General features: G+C 37.4%; 1 protein-coding gene across 1 annotated transcript in view; it reads left to right on the top strand.

Moving 5' to 3' along the window:
- Positions 1–22,175, top strand: part of LOC149799666 (SCO-spondin-like) — a 123,598-nt gene that overhangs the window by 32,774 nt on the left and 68,649 nt on the right. The window contains exons 14-16 of the mRNA XM_089959020.1: positions 624–794; positions 19,211–19,246; positions 21,255–21,425. Coding sequence (XP_089815146.1) covers positions 624–794; positions 19,211–19,246; positions 21,255–21,425 — 378 coding nt within the window. The remainder of the gene's footprint in view (positions 1–623; positions 795–19,210; positions 19,247–21,254; positions 21,426–22,175) is intronic.

The raw sequence follows: 22,175 nt of genomic DNA, 5'->3' as shown, positions 1-22,175 counted from the left end.
CATAAGAACATACCATCATTTCCCTAGAGTGGTGTAAGATAAAAGGCACTGTGAGTAAGGATTACCAATAGCTACTGTGATAATATGTACTCGTTTTGCTTGATCTTCAAAAAGGAGATTTCATTGTATCCGGCTTTTCTCTCTCGGTTTTGCTTATGGACTGCTACGCCTTTGTATATGAGATATACATATAGCAACAACAACTTAATTTAATTTTTTAATGTTATAATTCCTTGATAGACTTTTAGAATTGTTCTTATGATCATATATAGAGCATGACATATATAAACCATTTAGAACTGACTTAACATCGTGTCAGTTTTCAACAAATGTGATATTATTAAACTGCTATTTGGTCCAATGTTCAATGTTATATTTTGTTTTGGCTTCGTTTCAACAGTGTCGAAATTCATTCTTACACCAAGCCTTCTCTTTTTATAAATGAACATTGGATACGGTTATTTTAGTGGACAAGGCAATCGCCGACACTTTGCAAAGTCTGATTTAGCAGCATCTCATTTAAGTATAGAATGCTGGAAATGCTAACACTCATTGTATAAATTAAGATCAAGACCCGGTAGTCTGAAAGCTGAACTAGTGCCGATAATTTTCCTTTGATTCAGTGGATGGAGTGTGGGTAGCTTGGTCAAGCTGGAGCGATTGCAGCCAGACCTGCGGTACAGGGTATCAGTTACGAACACGTAATTGTCATTTCCAGACAGGGGTACCGCACGGGGCAGATTGTCTTGGGGTTAGTAAAGAGACAAGAAAATGCAACAGTGATTTATGCCCAAGTAAGTTATATTTTCCTTCTTAAAATAATTATGACACTAATTTTTCACTTATTTTGTCAGTCTTCACTTCTTTATATCTATCTTTTGCTTTAATATTATATGTTATTTATTACCGAGAGAATTTAAAAATACTATTTAAATGTTTATTTTGTTGGACTATATGTTTGCATTTGTCTACGATAGTTTTTTTAACTCTCATATTTGTTGAACTTGGAATCGGTGCTGTATTGCAAGGACTGCGCTGACATGCCATTATGCATACTCACATGTATGCATGCATACATTTTAGAGGATGCAGTCCAAGAACGTTTAGAGACGGGTTTGTTGAGTCTGTATAAGCTAAAACAAGAAAAGAAGAAATAAAAGAAAGAACTATATTGAAGAATAAGGACACATATTTACTAACATGTTTTAATTTTGAGGACAAGATGATACATTTGATTAGCAAAAGTTGAGTAAAGCCGAATTTTATTCACTTTGTCTGAACTGCACAAAGAATTAGATATTTCAAACTGATTTGAGCAAAATACTTTGATATAATTTTAGAGAATGGATTTCATCCATTTATGAATCTTACAGATGACTATGTGTAAAAATGGGTCTTTTGGTTTTCTGTTTAAAAATAATTGCTTATGAGCAAAGCCATCTTAAAGGTAGACTACATCTTCAGATCCCATATTTCATTCACACCATCTCATCACAAGCATGTCAAATGAATACTTTATATTGTAATAATCTTGGGGTATGCGCTAATTATATGTATGCCCCCGTAAATAAATTTGTAAGATTTTAATGACGGTGTTGGGAAGGCATCTCTCAAACCTAGTAATTAGTCAACTGTTAGGAGTAGACGTCAGAGTGTACATTATTCGCGAGACTTTATGGTAGCATCACTATTTTCGTAAAATGGACCCTCTCTAATTTCTAAATTTAAATTCGCTGGACATATTTAGGAATACATGTATATTAATTTGAGAGAGGTATGAATCTTTGTATTATGTGCTTGGGGTCGGGTCTCGTAGTACATGGTTTGGTGTACCAATCAACGACTTGGAAAGGCTTACTGATGGGACACAAACATGTGAGCCAATGAAATCCATGTAAGTGTAAAGTTAGGGTCACGTTACAGTTTGGTCCTTAGTGTTTATATAAAAGTTATTTTTGGTATTCGCGCATTTACAGCCTCTTCAATTGACAGGGATTGTTGTCTTGTCTTGAGTTCTCTGCAAAATAGAAGAAATAATGGATTTCAAGGCAAGTTCACGTGGGTCTTTGATTCGCTCGGTAGTGAGGCTCCGTATGCATTACAATATTAGTCGCATATGGTGATCGGTCTGATATGACAGGTTTCATACAATTATTAATTATTATAATTTATTGATTAACAGTGAATGTGATATAGAGTAGACTATAATCCAGCAGATAGATGTATAATCGCAATTTTCAGGATATTTTGGAACACTTTATATCTTAGTTTTAATTCTATAAACAAATGTAGGTACATGTGACCTTATTAGATGAACAAAACTGTTTCGCCAACTTTGTAAGCTTTTACACCTTGAAATAGGTTTCATGGAACAAAAATTATTTAAAATTTGAAATTAGAGATACAAGCAACTAAAAAAGAGTTTTCAGTAAAACAATAAACGATCAGCTGGGTATTCAAGTCTAACGATTGCGACCTAATTAATTTAATTAATGGGCCACAGCTGCAGTAAATAGCGTTTCCTAATGGAACAGCAGATAGGGTGAACATACCACTTGCTGGATGGTCCATTTTTGAAAAATAAAGCTTCCTACGAAAAATGATAACAAAAGGTCAATAACGTCAAACCGAAGCCTCTAACTAAATCCATATTTTTCTCCTATTGGGTTAGTTTTTTTATTTTATCTTTGTCGTTTGTGATTTTCAAAATAGTGTTTACCAACCGTGACACTTATTTGCGGTCTCAAATTATCTGCTGTTATAAATGTGTGAGTAATTAAATAATTATTATATCAATGATGGAATCTTACACTAGTAGATTAGCTCGAGAAAGATTGTAAGCAATCAGAATATATTTTCCTGCTCGTGACTCTCTTAAACGAAAACTGCAAGAACGTCAAGAAGCACAAGCTGAATATGCAGAAGAAAAATAACAATCTTTTAAACCTGATAGAAAGGTTACTGAAAGAGTTGCATAGGGCACTGAATCAAAATTATAGGTAATTCAAAAACAAGCATTACCTTCTAAACAACGAATTCCTCAATTACCACAGTCACAACCTGCCCAACTAAAATCTTCTCGAGCACATCCACGACCTGTCCGCTACAACTTTCTGAGCAAGATGAACTAAAAATTCAAATAAGACTACAACTCTTGACTCAAGATAGTAATAAATCTATATCTAAGGGTTATGAATAAATTAGAAAATTAAGAGAATTAGACACAATAACAGATATTGCTGCAAGATATGAAGAACGAGGTAATTATTTGAAACCTGAACATAAGTCTCTGACAAAAGATGAATAGCTTAAAAATATATAATTTGTTAATTCTGGTGTCAATCCTACTAATGAATCTGGGCAATGAAAACTGCATTTTCAACAATTTAAAGATGCATTAAGAATATAAAAACAAAAAATTGCAACAGCAAGAAGAAGCTTTTTATACCCAACTGCTTGAATAACCTGAACTAAAAACCGGAAAGGGATTAGAAACTTGACCTGACAGTGTTCTTTCCGATGTTGAACGATTATAAATTCTGATCGGAGGAAACCGCGCATGAGATAATTCTCCAGAAATTATTAATGAAATATATGATATTTGTAGAAGAATATTTACAGGCAGGTTATGGATCGTAGTGTTTATCATTCTCTCATTAATGAATTTTCTTTTATTATAGCGACTGAAAACAATGAATCAACATGTAGTTTCAAAAATGATTAAACACAGTGTTCAACGTGGGCCTGTAATAGTGAGGATAGTAAGTTCACAATTGCCAACGTACAAAGCGATTTACAGAGATGGACTTGGTGATGTTGCTCAATGTTTATTTAGGAGAATAACTCCAAAAGCAATACAGATTGCAAAACAATTAACAATGAAAGCTATGGACGATATTCGCGATAAAGGTATCAGTGTTGTTGGTAATGTTGCCGGTAACGCATTTTCAGCAATCAAATAAAGATTAGCTCGATTTGTACGAAGAAAATCACAGCCAGTAAAATTATCCAGTACTGAAATTATGCCTGCAAATATCAGTAAAATAATAAATCAAGCTGCAAATCAAGATTAACAGAGTTGGCTAATATACCCCAGTCAGAACAAGACAAAAATACAACAGCAAGTTTAATAGTAGTAAGAGGGCTTCGTGTTAGATGATAACAATTATAATAAAATGTTCAAGCGTATATACGATCCGGCGTTTGATGTGGAGGTACGAGTTCTCAAAAATGAATCTATACGCGATTATCAGTATTATTTTGATGACTCAGGTGTCCCTAACGCACGGTGAAGAAACAAATTACAAGTTCAAGATACAGGCATATATTATTTACCTGCTGAAGCATTTATCGAAGTAGAAGATAGACTTTTGAAAGCAGATGATACAGCGTACGGACATTTAGATCGACCTGGTTTGTTAATAATGGCGTCATAGCATTTTTTAACAGTGATGTATACATGTTTGGGTCTCAAGGGTTGTCATCGCCGGGGGCGGATGTGGGAGATAAGCACCCACTTCCCTTGGAAATCTCCCAATGCCTTGCGTCTGATAGAGCCTCTGACAACCAAATCCAGCTCCAGACCTTCACGAGTGGCGGAACCTGTTTAAACTGACTGGAGAAGGAATGACAGGCGAGCTTCTGGCGCCTCAAAACCAGATGCTTCGGGCAGATGGGGCTCGTTAACCTTGGGTTGTCGCCCATCTAGGAGAAGGTAAACTCCGATTTCAAACCTTCGCTGCCTTGCGACTATACCCTCTCAGGGGAAAGGCTAAGGGAGTAAACCCCAACAGAAAATCCGGAGTCGGAGTCCCTAAGGCGACTTGGCATTGATTTCAGTGTCATCTCGGCAACTCCTGCGACGCAGCTGGTGCCATGACGTATCGGCTTGTCCTTTCCCTTGGATCCATCAGCTGCGTGGAGAGGGGGGATCAGCTGCATGGGCAACAGTTGATTCTCCATATCACCCTGCCCAGGCTTGTGCCCTGGAGAGGACCCTCCAGCTTCGCTCCATAGCGTCGACACAACACGGGAAGCAGCAGTTTACCGGTTATAAGTCACCGCTCGATTGGCGTAGAGCCAGACGCCAGGGGTTGCTTCTGACGGTGGGAGAGACCAACATGTTTCACTGGACAGCTACCGCCCGCCTCAAACTGGGCAGCCCCAAGCCAGAAAGGTGCCGTCCCGCCACAGTTCGCCTGCTTTGCTGGGTGCGTAAGGCTTAAGGTACGCGAGTGCCTGACAAGCGGACTGCAACTACTGCACCAACAAATAACAAAATAAAAATAAAAAAGAAGATTTCAATCCTCAAGCTAGGTACCTGGAATGTCCGGACCATGCTGACTGGGCTTTCAGTTGATCTCCAGACAATCAGTGATGTTCGTAAGACTTCAGTCATCAACGACGAACTTGCAAGGCTCCAGGTCGACATCGTCTCACTACAGGAGAAACGACTACCAGATCCTGGGTCCCTCAGAGAAAAGAACTACACATTCTTCTGGCAAGGAAAGAGTGCAGATGAAGCCAGAGAGTTTGGTGTTGGATTCGCTGTCAGGAACGCTCTGCTGGGAATGATAGAACCCTGCCAGCAAGGAAATGAAAGACTGCTATCCCTTCGCCTCCACACCACAAACGGGCCTGTCAACCTGATCAGTGTTTACGCTCCCACACTAAGATCCGCCACAGATACCAAGGATGAGTTTTATGATGAGTTAAACTCGCTCATCGACAAAATTCCCAAGGAAGAGAACCTGATTTTGCTGGGCGACTTCAATGCTAGGGTGGGTGCCGATCATGACTCTTGGCCCTCCTGCCTTGGCAAGTTTGGCGTTGGGAAGATGAATGAGAATGGACAGCGCCTTCTAGAGATGTGCTCGTACCACGAACTCAGCATCACCAATTCATTCTTTCAGACAAAGCCACAGTTCAAAAGGGTGTTGGAGGCATCCCCGGTCTAAACACTGGCACCAGCTGGACTTGATCATTACAAGACGGTCAGCCATGAAGGGTGTGCTTCATACCCGTACCTTCCACAGTGCTGACGGCGACACCGACCACTCGCTGGTGTGCTGCAAAATTAAGCTTCAGCCAAAGAAGATCCACCGCTCTAGGCGAGAGGGTCAACCACGCATTGATGTGAGCAAGACATTATATCCAGACAAGGCTGAGGAATTCACATATGCTCTTTCGAAGACGTTTAACTCAGAAACCCCCAACGCCAGTGCCAAAGAAAGATGGGATTACATCAGAGAGACTGTATACAGCACAGCCACACGGATCTTTGGTAAGAAGAAATCAAAGAACAATGACTGGTTTGAGGCTAACTCTGCTACACTCATGCCAGCCATAGAAGAGCGTCGCAGTGCTCACCTGCAATACAAGTAATCCCCCGCTCAGAAGACACTACAGGCATACAGTTCTACCAGAAGCAAAGTGCAGAGATTAGCACGGCAGTGTGCCAATGAATACTGGCTTCAGCTCTGTCAGAGTATCCAGTCAGCAGCATAAAGAAAGCAATGGGTCCCACGAAGAAACTGACAGCACCACTGAAGTCTGCCACAGGCGATACCATCCACAACAAGGGCAAGCAGATGGAACGTTGGGTGGAATACTACTCCGAACTGTACTCCAAAGAGAACCACGTGAACAATGATGCCCTCAACGCCATTGAAAACCTCCCTCTCATGGCCGAACTGGACGAGGAACCTACTGTAGACGAACTAAAGAAGGCCTTAGAGAAACTGTCCCTAGGTAAAGCCCCAGGGAAGGATGGCATCACAGCAGAACTCATCAAGTGTGGATGTAGCGTGCTTCTCACACACCTGCACGACCTCCTCTGCCAGTGCTGGGACGAGGGGCCAGTGCCTCAGGACATGAGAGATGCTAACATCATAACCCTGTACAAGAACAAGGGCGACAGAAGCGACTGCAACAACTACAGGGGCATATACTTCTCAGTATCGTGGGTAAAGTTTTCGCACGCGTCATCCTGAACAGACTGCAGACCATTGCTGACAGTTTACCCAGAGTCGCAGTGCGGGTTCCTCGCAGAGAGGTCCACAATCGACATGATCTTCTCTGTCAGGCAACTGCAGGACAAATGCAGAGAACAACACAGACCCCTCTTCCTGGCATTTATAGACCTCACCAAGGCATTCGATCTGATCAGCAGAGACGGACTCTTCACAATCCTGGCGAAAATTGGTTGCCCTCCAAAGCTGCTAAGCATGATCCAGTCCTTCCACGATGACATGAAGGGCACAGTGCAGTACGATGGCTCAATTTCCGACCCCTTTGACATCCGCAGTGGAGTTAAACAGGGCTGTGTCCTTGCCCGCACGCTCTTCGGCATCTTCTTCGCAGTCCTGCTCAAGCATGCCTTTGGGACGTCCACAGAAGGGATTTACCTGCGCACAGGATCAGACGGCAGACTGTTTAACCTGGCACGACTAAAGGCAAAGAGTAAAGTGCCTGAAGCAACCATCAGGGACATCCTTTTTATGCAGACGATGCTGCTCTAGCCACCCACACAGAAGCTGAGCTTCAGCGCCTGATGCCCCGCTTCGTTAAAGCATGTGATGAGTTTGGGTTAACCATAATCCTAAAGAAAACAAACGTGATGGTTCAGGACGCGGACCCACAAGCATCATCATCAACAACTACGAACTTGAGGTGGTGAGTCAGTTCATGTATCTCGGCTCTACCATCACCAGCAACCTCTCGCTCGATGCTGAGCTCAACAAGCGGATCGGAAAGACATCAACAACTCTCTCCAGGTTGTCGCAGAGAGTGTGGAACAACAGCATGCTGACCATGAACAATAAGATCACCGTGTACCGTGCATGCGTGCTAAGCACTCTCATGTATGCCAGTGAAACCTGGACTCTGTACGCCTCAAAAGAGAAAAGACTGAGCGCCTTTCACATGCGATGCCTCCGACGCATACTCGGGATCACCTGGAGCGATCGAGTAACAAACAACGAGGTGCTCGAGCGTGCCAAGATTCCCAGCATGATCACACTCCTCCGCCAACTCCGCATCAGATGGCTGGGCCATGTACGTCGGATGGTTGACGGACGGATCCCCAAAGACATTCTTTATTCGGAACTCGCCTCTGGCAAAAGGTCGATCGGACGGCCACATCTCCGCTTCAAGGATGTCTGTAAGCATGACATGAAGTCCCTTGATATTGATGTCAACACCTGGGAAGAGCTCGCTCTAGACAGATCAGGCTGGCGGCATGCTCTGATCACTGGTCTGAAAGCCGGAGAGGACAAGCAACGCTTGCTAGCTGATGAAAGACGATCGCAGAGGAAGAAGAAGCAGCTTCAACCACCACCTGACACAACCTTCAAGTGCAGCAAGTTCAGCAGGGTCTGCCACTCCCGCATTGGACTACTTAGCCACAGCAGACGCTGCACAACCACCAACCGGGACATCTCTCATGGGCTAAGTTCCATCGTCTCTCGAAACTAACGGATGCCAACTAACTATACATGTTTGATGGAAACAATATTGAATCGTGTCTCGAAAATGTTGATATTGCTACGACGATATTGGGTCTGGCAAGATACAGCGGTGATTAGTTGAGGTCAAATGGTCCGTCAGTGGTGTTTGCAAAGGATACCACTGATCGTCCCGAGAGTAGCAGCGTGAGACTAAATGCAGCTGGAGCTGAAGTTGCATCGATGAACGAAAATTTCAACTTAGGATTTGCCTCATGTACATCAATGTTAAATTGAAAAGAAAATTTTTCATGTGTGATTCCACTATCACATAATTTTCGATTTTGCAGAAATGTTAGAAAGTTTATATTTGAGGCAAAACACACTGTGGTTCTTCTAAGAAAAGCCACTGACAATAATGTAATCTGCCGATCCAAAGGAGTTGTTGTTGGTAAATGAATACTAACAAAAATGTCACTGTGGATGCCGGTAATGACGCCATCGATTGCTGAAGAAGAAAATCTACTTGCCTTTATGAATTCAGGTGGTAAATCATTGTCATCGTGCTTGAGAATGACAACAGATAGCGTTCAAAGTAATGAGGCTGGTTTATTTACATGGCAAATAGCAACACAGGTTTAAGTTTTTGCACCAAGACATATATTTATTGCTTTTTAGGAAAATGCTAGAAAAGATTCACAGGAAAGAAATCTAATGGTATTTGACACACTTGGAGATTCTGAAGTTGCTTTGAGGATAAACGGACATCAAGAACCTTCTGAAGAAGTTTTGTTTAATCAAAATCATGTTGCACGTGCTTATCAGCGGTTGATGACATGTATGGGGCATGATCAAACTGCTGACACTGGTTTGCAGATATCTCACCGAGATTTCACATTATTTCCAATATATTACCTTTCAGTGGAACATTTGAAATTGTTCAGACAATCAGTCGTTGACATACGCTTCCGAGCTCGTGTAGCTCAACTGCCCGCTGATGGTTACAGAGCAGTTGCTGTTATACTCAGCGATTAAGCAATGTTACTTGAAGGTCTTGATGGACGAAAGAGAGTTATTGAAGCCCCAGTAAAAAAACATAACACATAAAGTAATTAAATCGCTCATGATATGTATAAATGTCATATCATCATGTTAGTGTCATTCTGACTCCTGGCCAGATTAAAAAGCTTCAATGAAATTCAGCAAAGAAATATGGAATAAAAATATCACGAAAACAGATCAGATCACAGGTGGTCAAAACAAAACTATCGTTGTCAGAACGTCAAAAAGCAGACATTTCAATAGCGCCAATTAATTAAAACCAAGCGTTAAACTCAATCTTTCTGCTGGTGCTGTTAAAGACTCGATTAAAACTGGCGGAATATTTTCTCACGGCTATACCAGCCTTATTAGCTGCTGCTGCTCTACTATTGCAAAAACAGTTGCACTTGGTGCTGCTGGAGCCTCTGCTGGTAAACGTGCTGACTTAGCAATAAATAAAGTAAGAGGAAAGGGATTTTAAAAATTAGGGAAAGGTCTAAGACTTCCAGGAACTACTTATGGATACGAAAAAGGTTTTAGATTTCCAGGAACACTTCGTTAATACGTTCAACGTCAAATTTTGAATTACATGATGCTGCTAAAAAATTAAATATCAAACATATTAGAGGTGTTTTTATGCGTGATCAATTACAAGAACTACCAAATAATGTTGGAACTGGTATTATTAATTTCGATACTAATTCTGGTCCTGGAACTCATTGGGTGGCATATGATATTGATAGAGTGGAATTATTTGTTTTCAATCGTATGGACTGGCTCCACCAAAATAAATTTTAAATCAAGTAAACACAATACAAACTCCAGTCTGGTATTCAACATTGCCAACACGAACAATGACCGATCCGCCAATATGCGGGCGTGACGTAATTGCTGTACTCGACGCTGTGTCATCAGCAACATTACTACCTCATAAAGACTTACACGAGTATACAAGTAGCCGCTAATCGTTTTAAACAGAGTTTAAAGTATAATGGTAGCTATTTGCGGAAGATCTTCTCGCCCGAGTAGGACTCAGCTAGGCGACTTATCTAAATATGTAATCCTTGACGAGGATAAGGATGAACTCGCTAATCTTTTGAGTCTTGCAAATGTGGACCAAAATGAAGTCGTTGTTTTTTCAGTATAAACAAGGACGATTAAAGACAGTAATATCCCGTTGACAGATATTATTCTGCGGGTTCCAGATACAACAGACGATAACGTAGTAGTGTTTACTAAAAAAGGTAAAATTAAAAAATAAGATGAAACAATTATATCAGCCATGGGAGAAATTGCTGGACGTATCAGAAGAATTGGAGATATTATGTACGGCGGTCTCAATATGAGTAACAATGCAATATGTTATTAATATGAGAGAAAAAACATCAGACGAAGACGTGGCAACAAAAAGATATGTAGACAGCAACAACAACATAATCAGAACTGAGACCAATGATCGTTTATTAACCGCAGGTGACACACTGACTGGTTCTCTTAATATGACTAATAATAAAATTACTGGTCTTGGAGAACCAGAAGCAAGCGATGACGCTACAACAAAGAAATATGTTGATGATAGCAAGATTCCGACGATGAACTCATTAATGACAATCAATGATGGAATGGCCACATTTAGATCTGAATATTCCAATCATGTGCAAGAGTTTAAAAATTTTCGTAGAAACATAAATAGAGCCATTAACAATTTTTTTTTTTTTTTTTGGGGGGGGGAATCCGCCAGATATTGACATTAAGCTCTCTGATATAAAAACAATTACCGATCGTGTAGTATATACGGTAACATCTGGATCAGCATTATGTCACCACTTAATACATCTATTAAAAATCGCACTAAGGCTACCGGGTTATACAGGTTATCAGCACTTCGTACTACGACATTTACGATATCCACCACTATACCGCGCTATCCAATTAACGTGTTTAGTGGATGTGTATTAGTCATGAAGGCTCAAAATGACGAGGAAATATTCGTGGTGAAACCCGAAGAAAAAATAAACCCGTGTTGTAATATTGGTGTCTTGAATTAGTTGCCAAATTACCACCTGCTTAAAACATAATGAGCTCCCCAATCAACGTTCAACGTTTTAGATACAGTCAAGTACGTGAATGGCAAATAAAACTAAAACATATCATTGACATGTATACAGTAAAAGGAAAAAAAAAATTCACAAACGTGTAGTTGTCGTTGTCATAATTATATTTTCGGTGTCTGCTGTTATCGCTGGAACCGGTGTATTATCATCAGCAATGACACCATCGCTAGTGTTGGCACCAGCAGTTGTAACAATCTGTTTCAGCTGCAACAACAACTGCTGGCCTTCTTTATATCGCGCAAAATATATGTACATGCACAAGTGCAAAATTGCATGATTATATAATAAAATTACACACAACGGCGTTAGCATACTCCATAGTGTCCTCGTTATTATCAACAAGCCTTAGTGATGGGAAAATATAAGACTTTGATTTCACGGAGATGATTAAAATGTACAATGAAGTAATGACTTTGATAGAATCTACGCCTGATTTAGATAATCAGGAGTTAATAAGAATGTTAACTTCGAACGAGCTACTTCGGCTACTTAATAAGAACTCCGTCCAAAACTGCGCTGATATCAGTGAGCACAACTAATCCAGAATTTAGTGTTAACTTTCCAACTGCAATTTCAGCGAAAGAAATAACACAATTACGAATATATTACAGCTAGCTAAATATCAGATCAAAATCATTTCGTGGATTGCCTGCAAATAATTCACTAGTATTTGCAAATAAAAATAAACCAGATGGAACTCCCGATTTGCAAGTTGTGAGTATACCTACAGGTAATTATCAAGTCGAACAAATCATTGATGAATTCCACCGCAGGATCAAATCTATAACTGGAAAAGAATAAAGAAATTACTTCTATCGTTCATGAACCAACTTTATAGACTGCGATAGAAATAATTTCACCAGATTACGTTTCAGATATTTATCAATCATTAATCATATCTGTGTTAGGATGGCCTGAAATTCCATCCGAATATCAAGGACTTCCAGAACCAAAATTTGATTTTTTTTCCCTCACTGTTAAGAAAATATTTATAAATCTTCCAGACTATCGAAAAGAATACCCATGGATTACGATAGGACGAATAAGAGGACATAATCCTTCTCGTCCTGAATTTTATTTAACTAGATCTGATGGTAAAAAACGTCATAAATTAGCAAGAACAATATATGATTTTGCAGAGGAAACCTTCCTTCCAGTTATCAATGAAGACATATTTCTCAGACATTTTTCTAACGATACTAAACCTGAATACATAAGTGTACTAGGTGATCTACGAAAACTTTTTATAATATCACGCAATACTATAATAACGATGTAAAACAACAAATCGTCGAAACAATACATCTAAATCAAGTTATATCAGATCTTGAATATGTCAACAGGCTCATTGTTGAAGAGATGATGTTTGATGAATTAAGTGGAGGAACACCAAAATGTATTACATTTAATACTACATTAAACAAAATATTTCTTGATCATTATACAAAAGCAGATCTATTAGAATTTGTAATACCAATACTTTCCACGGATTGGCTAAAAAAAAACAGTCAGCGATCTTATCAATGAAAACGTTTCAAAATGTGTTGAATCATTGAGAAAAAAGCCGCACCAGCAAATATTTTTAAACATAACACTGATTCATACGGAGGCGGCAGACATATTTCACCAGGAATTGTATATATCACATCAACAGTCTCAGTCAATCTTGTATATGATGTAAATGATGGCAGCAATCAAATAGATCTTGAAAAATCTAGTCAGGCTCAGCAAGGAAATATTTTATGTACATTTACATCTCAAGTACTCCCTGGATATTTGATCGTACATGAACCCATTAATCTGTTATATTTCCGATGTCATAATCCGTTATTATCAAGAATAAATTTCAAACTTACTGACCAGACCGGACATTTAATTGATTTAAGAAATGAAAGTCTGAATATTAATCTCTAAGTAAAATCTTAAAGATTTAATGAACATATTCAAATTATCGGGGGAAAAAAATGTGCAAGTCGATTTTTGTTTCTTAGGTAGAATAAAGTCAAAGGATAATTAACCTCGATCCCAGTTGCCATAATTTTCATTCTCATCACTCCTTTCACTTTCAAAATCCCCTATACTACGTTCACTTTCACATTGTTTTCTAACGTAAACATTTTCAATTGCCTCACGCGCGTGTTAATAATTGTTTTCGTTTCCTATTCCTGATCTTTTGCAGAAATAATATCATTAATATTTTCGTAATTTATTATTTAATATATAAAAATGCACTTTTTCCAAAAATATCAACTGCAGCATGACGAGCGGCTATCATTCTTGGGGTCTATTCATATTAGCCTTTGTGCCTTCGACTGGGTCCTTTTGTGAGATCTTTCTTATGATCTACTAGGCACCCCACGTGGCATTCTTTTTGGCTGACATTCTTTCTGAATGGTTTTGTGTGGGGTACTCTTCAGTGAGAGTTAGAGCTGACATCACATTTAATTTTAGAGGGCTCCAAACTGCATAGACATCGCTCTCACACATAGACATACACGCACGCACACACACACACAGGCACATACACACACACAGCGAATCCCTAAACAAAGCTAACTTTTAGATATTCAGTGGGTTGTCTAGGCTTTTCAATTTCATGTACAACCCTCATTAGCAAAGCCAGGAGAGAGTGCAAAACGCACTCGCCACATTGTTTGACGTGCTGAGGAGGTGTACATGAAAATTTCAGGGCTTTTGGAGCCCTCACTTATTTAAAAATCGCGATTATAGCCACAGTCATCAATATATATATATATATATATATATATATATATATATATATATATATATATATATATATATATATATATATATATATATATATATATGTGTGTGTGTGTGTGTGTGTGTGTGTGTGTGTGTATTTGGCTCTGACAAAGTCAGATTTAAAATACATATATTTCTGCATAACAGAAAGATCTAGAAATAACTGAATTGTATTGATTAAAAGCGGGGCTTGTGTGACCTGTTTTCGGCATAGGTTTTGTCAAAAAATTAGAAAGTACAAATATCCTTCTACTAATTTGTACTATTATAAATTTATGTTATTCCACCGATATTAATTATCACACAGATGGTTAATAATTAGTTACTACGATAAAAAATCTCTATCGGAGAAAGATATGCAATATAATTATCTCCCTTCTTGCAGTCAATTACGTAGCAACAAGCAATGTAACTACTGAATTACTCTTCCAGAGAGAATTTTAGCTTGAAAGAGTTATCTCCTTTCAACAATAATGAAAAATGATATTTTGTTTATATTTCTTAGACAAAGCACGTCTGATAACATTATTTGCGACTCTCTGAACCAAAGGCATTCAAATGTCCAAACATTTGCCAGCTGCATTCATTAATTGAAATATTATTTCTTCAATCGTTTCTACATTTGTAATACAACTACTCTCACGATCTTACTACTACGGCCAATATTTCCAAATTTCCAATTTTGGTTATGAGTAATGGCTTGTAAATTATCTACAGGGTTATTGAATTTTTCTCTATGAATATGATTGATCACAAGACCGTCTTTTATTCCCACCTCTGAAACATTCGTACACGAATTACTGACAAAGATATATTTTTTCTCCCCGATACTGAATATGAGATAACCAGTATAATTGACAAAACCGACTAGGTTGTTTTAGGTGATAGTTCCTGATTACATCATCACGAGATTCCTGGTAATTCTTGATGATAGGATGTCACAAATTATTTTTGCTCCATTTATATATAATATGATTTGTCTAATAAAAAATTGTCTAATTGATTGCTTTGAAAATCTAACGATATAATCCTCAGCATTTCTTATAACTTTGTCATTATAAGTGTTACTTTTTATCATATTATCTTTTCACTTCTCTGTATTTTTTTGAATCACGTTGCACACACAAATGTGTTTTTCCTCTAACCCGAATAGAATATTTCAAACACGATTTAGGTCCCAAACTCTCTGTCCGTACGCTTTGTAAGTGAAGTCCACAGAATTCGTGTACGCAAGCTTTGTTACAAGGAGTTGTATAGCCTATCATAAGCCATTTGCATTTATTCTTTGTTTGAATCATTATATATATTGAGTAAACACACGAATCAAACTATAAATCGAAAGGAGCTTCAAGTGAAATTATTGATCAGAATGCACATGCGTGGACTCATTTGGTAGCAATATTTTCACGAAATCGAATTGTAAAATTTTATCTAGGAGATCTTTTTGATTTTATTAACGAAATAAGTAAAAATGATACTGTATCCGTGTGGCTGTTTCAAAGTTCAGGTAATGTACGGCCTAATGGAGATATTTATCGCACAGAATATCTCCAGGAAGAAATGAAGAATCTTGCGTTGTAATATACCCATAAAGATGCTGAACAATTATTGAGTAATTGTTTAACCGTTAGGTCAGTTGCTGTTCATTTTGCTAGAAAGAAACATTCGTGCTGAATTTAACACGACATTGAAACAACGACAGAATAATCATTGTGCGAGCTGTAACACAGTAATGTTGTGGCGGTATTCAAATAATAATCCAAGACAATTTACCGTAGATAGAATTAATAGTAGTCTTGGTCATACACGCGAAAATGCGATGCTGACCTGTCTTGAATAAAATCAACGTCGAGGTGCTAGGTTACAAAAGTGAATGCGTTGGCAATTATGTGTCTTCTGGAATTACTTGTAATTGTTCACGTACAAATCCACGTTGAGGGGCAGCTGAATCTAATCTGTAGATTGCAGGTCTACCCGTAAATAGTATCACGCTAGAAATGTTATGTGTCGTAATACTCCAAATAGGATCAGTCGCTCTTTTTGTACCACCTTTAAGTTCACCAGTTTCATAGAAATATCTTACAATAACATTACCTAGTACCGGATGTTTTGAAAAGTGATGTCGTTGTATTGGTACATGTTTTTGTGTAATTTCATTAATGGGTTTCGTAGAGATTGCACTATTAATTGGATTATTTAATTCAGTTATTACACTTGGTAATCTGGCAACCCATTCCCGGAATCTTATATTTTTCTGAATTATTTCCTTCGCATATTGATATCCAAATAACCGCTCAGCAAGTGTTCGATTAAATCGTTCAACAATTGCCTGACCACGATGAATTGCGGTATGTCCTCGTGTAATTTTCACATTATGTTTTTTTGGTCAAAGATAATACTGCACCAATCAATTCATTGCCAGGATCAATCTGTAATAAATGTGGCTATGGCAAGAGTTCTCGTTGATATATTGTTCAAAGCAGATACAACTTCAGCTGCTATTTTAGCTGATAACGGCTCTGCTTCCTTATATATACTTGCAACATCAACGACAGTTAACGCGTATTTGTATGTACATGAGTGACGTCTACCAATTTTAAAAGTATCGTGTGGTAAAAACAAAATATCTTCTTGATGAACTTGATTAGGAGTGCTGACATCAAAATGTGCGTACTTGATTAGTTTAGATGGTGGTAGATAATGTGCTATATTGCCTGTCGTGCTAACCATTTTCCAGCAACATAACTTGTGAATTTTTCTGCATCAGCAAGTTTACCAATAGCTGTTTTACCTTTCCAATATCCTCTGGGGCTATAATAAATCGATTCCACTATTTAATAATCGGATGATTAATTTTCAGCCCCTAATACTAGTTTTTCCTTTCATCGCAGATGTTACCAACCAATTAGCTAATGATTCTCTGAAAGATATTTTTTTAATGGTATTTAACGAATTGATCAACTTCACATCTGCAATATGTCGTTGTTGCAGATCTGGATTTTTATAGGCTACATCGTGAACGTGTCATGCTTGATCAAGTTATTGGATACTCTCCAGGTCTTGGTTGATCTCGCTCGTCAAGTCGGATATCAAGTCGGGTTCCAGGACCACAATAATTATATCCTGGAAGATGTGTTTCTCCTGGGTATTTAGCCCATGGAGAACTTGGTAATTTTCCTAATGAAGTAGCGATATCACCACCTGTCTTCATACGAGACGAAATAAATTTGTATTTATTTGTACCACATTTCAAAACTTGCCTGTAAGTGCACGCTATTTAATTTTGTTATTATTGTTGTTAATCCACTGGTGGGGGGTGGATGCTCTACATCGAACACAATATAAATCCATATTATTTATTATATTTGTATAACATGGATGTCAGTGATTTCTCAGCGACACGAAAGCGACAGCCAGTAAAACATCATCTAGCGCTACCAATTTCTATCAGAGTAATTATCATAGGTCCATTTGGGTCTGGTAAGACGCAATTATTACTTAATCTGATAATGATATGGCTCAAATGGGATTCGTTGTATTTAGTAGCTTCGTCAGTTGATGATGAGAGATGTTATTATGTACTTGAAGATTTCAATGACAATGCAATATTGTTGGAAGAAGATGGTAATGATATTATTGATTTTATCACCAATATTGATGAAACCCAGACTGTAGATGACCTCGATAGATTTATTAATAATCTCGTGGTATACGACGATGTAATGCTGAACAAACAATCAAATCCTGCAAGAATATTTTTTCGAGGCAGACATAAACACACAGACGTGATTTATGTTACCAGGCAATATACACAAATACCTAAATTGATCAGAGGTAACTGTAATATTTTAGTTGTTTTTAATGAGGTCGAAACACATACTCTTCGAAATATTCATCAGACCTGGTGTTCAGGATATATGGACATGATTAAGTTCAAAATCTTCTTTTCAACATCACAATATACTCCACACGGATTTATCACGATTAATTTGCATGATCCTCGATCATAAAAATACTGATTTGATTTATGTTACTCAGAGATATACACAAATACCTAAAGTGATCAGAGATAACTGCAATATTTTAGTTGTGTTTAATGGAGTTGATACACATACTCTGCGAAATATTTATCAGAATTGATGTTATGGGGATATGGACATCATTAAGTTCAAAAACTTCTTTTCAAAAGCACAATCTACTCCACACGGATTTATCACGATAAATTTGCATGATCTTCGATCACGATATCGTCTTGATAAAATCTTTGGTTGAGAATGTGGTATAATAATGAAGTAATTACGCACACACTACAGCAGCTGAAACGTCCGGCGGGTAAACGAATGCACATACAAATTTATAATTAAAAAAACACGAACGATAAAGCTAAAGTAACAAAATAAACTAACCCAATTAGAGACACTCTCGGTTTTAGTTAGAGGCTTCGGTTTGGCGTTATGGACCTTATATTTTTCATTTTTATTTTTCAAAAATGACGTTTCAGCCAAAGGTCTGTTCTCCCTCTCTGCTGATGATAACCAAGGTCAAAATGACGATCCCATAATTATACCACACTTCAGATATTGAAGTTAGCTTATTTTAGGAACCAGAACTTTTGCGAGATTGTATCTGAAATTAAAGAAACAAACTGGCCTTATATTTATGATATTAGTAGCTGAACCAACATATCTAGCAAATTACAATATATATATATATATATATATATATATATATATATATATATATATATATATATATATATATATATATGGGGGTATTGAACGTTGCCGAGTCTAAATGGGAAGATTGTATTATAATAGATTGCTTGCATATCATTTGTTTTTACAGCTACAACGACGACGACGACAACACCGGAGCCAACAGGTAGTTAGATTTGTTAAGAAACTAATTTCTAACGCTTTCGAAAAAGTTTAATCTTACACTTTAGTGTAAACAACTGATGTTTGCTCAGATAAAGGTTGACAGAAAAATGTTCAGAGTGATAAAGTCCTATGATGTGAAAAAACTCCGAACTAGAACAAGACTGTATTTAAAACTATCACAGTCATAATGGGCACAGCTATTTAGATTTACCAACAAAGATAGATGGTAAAACAAAATACCCATAGCAAATATAAATATATTTCCGATTACTTCCAACACATCTGGGTAGGTACGACAAAAAAAACTATTAAATTTAAATTTATGAAGATTTTTTTAAAGCAAAAATAATCAAGTCAGATTACGAGAGTGTTATCATAAAATGTTACTAAATTTGAGTATTTAAAAGAAGGAAACAACAAGAGCAAAGATCAAAAAAGATTTCAGCCAATTTCCATACGTAAAGTAATCAGAAGAGTGAGTGTGCATGTTAATACGCTAATTTGATCGGAATTAATAAAGCGATATTGACATACTAAATTGAAGGTCACATTAGTGCCATTTTAGGGATTATATCAACTACGATGGGGCTTCTTTATTTAAACTTCCACAATTTGATGCATTCTTTTGGGGATGGTAAAGACGCTTTATAATTAAGAAAAAGACACGAAAATGTTATAATAAATAAAAATGGATCTAAATCAAGCTAATATCATTAATAACTTGTTGTGTCTCTCATTCGAGAGAGAAGGAGAGAATACCCTGTAAATATGTTTACATTTATTTCAGCGTCATAAGCAGCTGATGACTATGGCGTGCTTAGCATAATGTGCCTAAATTGATACACTGCGGTGTTAGTACATTAGTACTAAATCGATGTACAGCGGGATTAGTACAATAAGACCAAATCGATATACAGTAGGATTAGTACAATAAGACTAAATCGATATACCTCCGAAACATTACCATAGGGCGACATCGATACACCGTGAGATTAATACAATATGACTAGATCTATATAATTAGAGTTGCCTCACGGAGCAGGAGTTGAATAACGCAGAAATAGCACAATATGATAAGTTATATATACCTGGAGTTGACTCACAAAACTAGAGTTGAATACCGCAGAATTAGTATAATAGGTCTATTATCGAGCCACCGAGGGATTACTACAATAGAAATATATATTATATTGACACTGGAGTTGCTATAGCTAGCTAGGCATCTTTGATTTTTTTATAATAATGAAGCAAAACCAAAATTGAATTGCAGCTGATTCTAAATTTGTTCTTTGGCCATAGTTTATTTTAAATGAAGCAGTTTATTTAGTTTTTGGTTGAAAACATATAGATTGATGCAGAGTGTGGCGGTTTTCCGAGTAGTTTTCTTTGTAGTGATAGATTAAAATCTTATCAAGGAAATGGTAAAATAAACCGAATGTATTGAATGCAGGAGTCTGGATCGACAGTTTCTTTGACAGATGTAAAGTTGAGTAGTTGTATTTTGCAGTTCTGCACCACCACCACCACCACCACCCTCTCTCTCTCTCTCTCTCTCTCTCGCATACATTCTTATATACATGCACGTATACAAACACACAAAAGTGGACGCATAGCAACACTAATAATCACCTCCTATACTGATAACTGACGCTATTGGGAACTCGCCTAATGATTAACCTTGTGAATGTTCGTGCTCTATCACCTTTTCAGTTACTGTGCTTGTTGTAAGTTGTTTATGTTACTTTGAAATCATTTTACTTTCAGTTTTTAAACTCTACTTTTCCATTTTTTTTAAAGAAAATATTTATTCCGATATCGCCCAACAATTAACAAAATTAGCAGGAATGATATCGCAATGTGCATATTAGTGAAAATAAAATTGCAATCTGATAATGCACAATTTCGTTTTACCAATGATGCTTTGCGAATTTCCGTTTAGGTTGATTCAGTGTATAGTGGATATAAATCCTGGCCGGGCCTTCTATATATCTGTATGTTTGACTTCACAGGGGATGGCTCTTGGTCCGCCTGGTCAGAATGGACTGGTTGCACAGCTACTTGCGGCAGTGGTACCCACAGCAGGAACAGAACGTGCCTCTATCCTCCCCATTTAGCGCATGGACACATATGTTCGGGTCCTAGCTCTCAGACAGATAATTGCAACATCAACCTCTGTCCACGTATGTATGATTTTTAGATATTTGTGTATTCGTTTGTATTCATGTCTGTCCTAATGTTCCATCCTCCTGGAAGATTCATGAAATTAAATACTAATTAGATCGTTGTTTTAAGAGGTATACTATGTATGGCTTCGAAATAAATACCTATTTTGATCCATTTCATGCAAGAATAGAATCAACTGCATGCATCTATCTATCTCTCTCTCTATCTATCTATCTGTCTATCTATGTATATATATATATATATATATATATATATATATATATATATATATATATATATATATATATATATCCTAATAAGAAATGTGTGTCTAATGAAAATTGCCAAAAGATACAAGAACAAAAAATGCTACAGCAGTATAACCTTTCTCCCACTAAAACCAAAATAATTTGCGCAATCACATTATACGTATCACCTCGTATTCGTATTACGATAGTACTGAACATCAAAATTTAAACTAACTAGCGTAGTAAAATATTGTTCACGGTACGACAATAATAAGATAAAGAACTGAATAATATCTACTAATGCAGTATACTTTTTTTCGCACTAGCATAAGTGCATTTCAAGATAGCAAAATACAAACATACATTGAATAGCCACTAGACCATTAAGACTAGATCCCAGACATCAATATTCACTGAAATTCCGCTAGACCATTAAGACTAGATCCCAAACATCAATATTCACCGGTTCAGCTAATTAGTTTGGGCAGATATCATTTATTAACACACCAATAAAGCTTA

The sequence above is a fragment of the Sinohyriopsis cumingii genome, chromosome 5 (genome assembly GCF_028554795.1).
Source record: "Sinohyriopsis cumingii isolate HCF-2022 chromosome 5, ASM2855479v2, whole genome shotgun sequence".
NCBI lineage: Eukaryota > Metazoa > Mollusca > Bivalvia > Unionida > Unionidae > Sinohyriopsis > Sinohyriopsis cumingii.
Note: the sequence above shows the minus strand (reverse complement) of the source record. Positions and strands in the feature narration are given on the sequence as shown.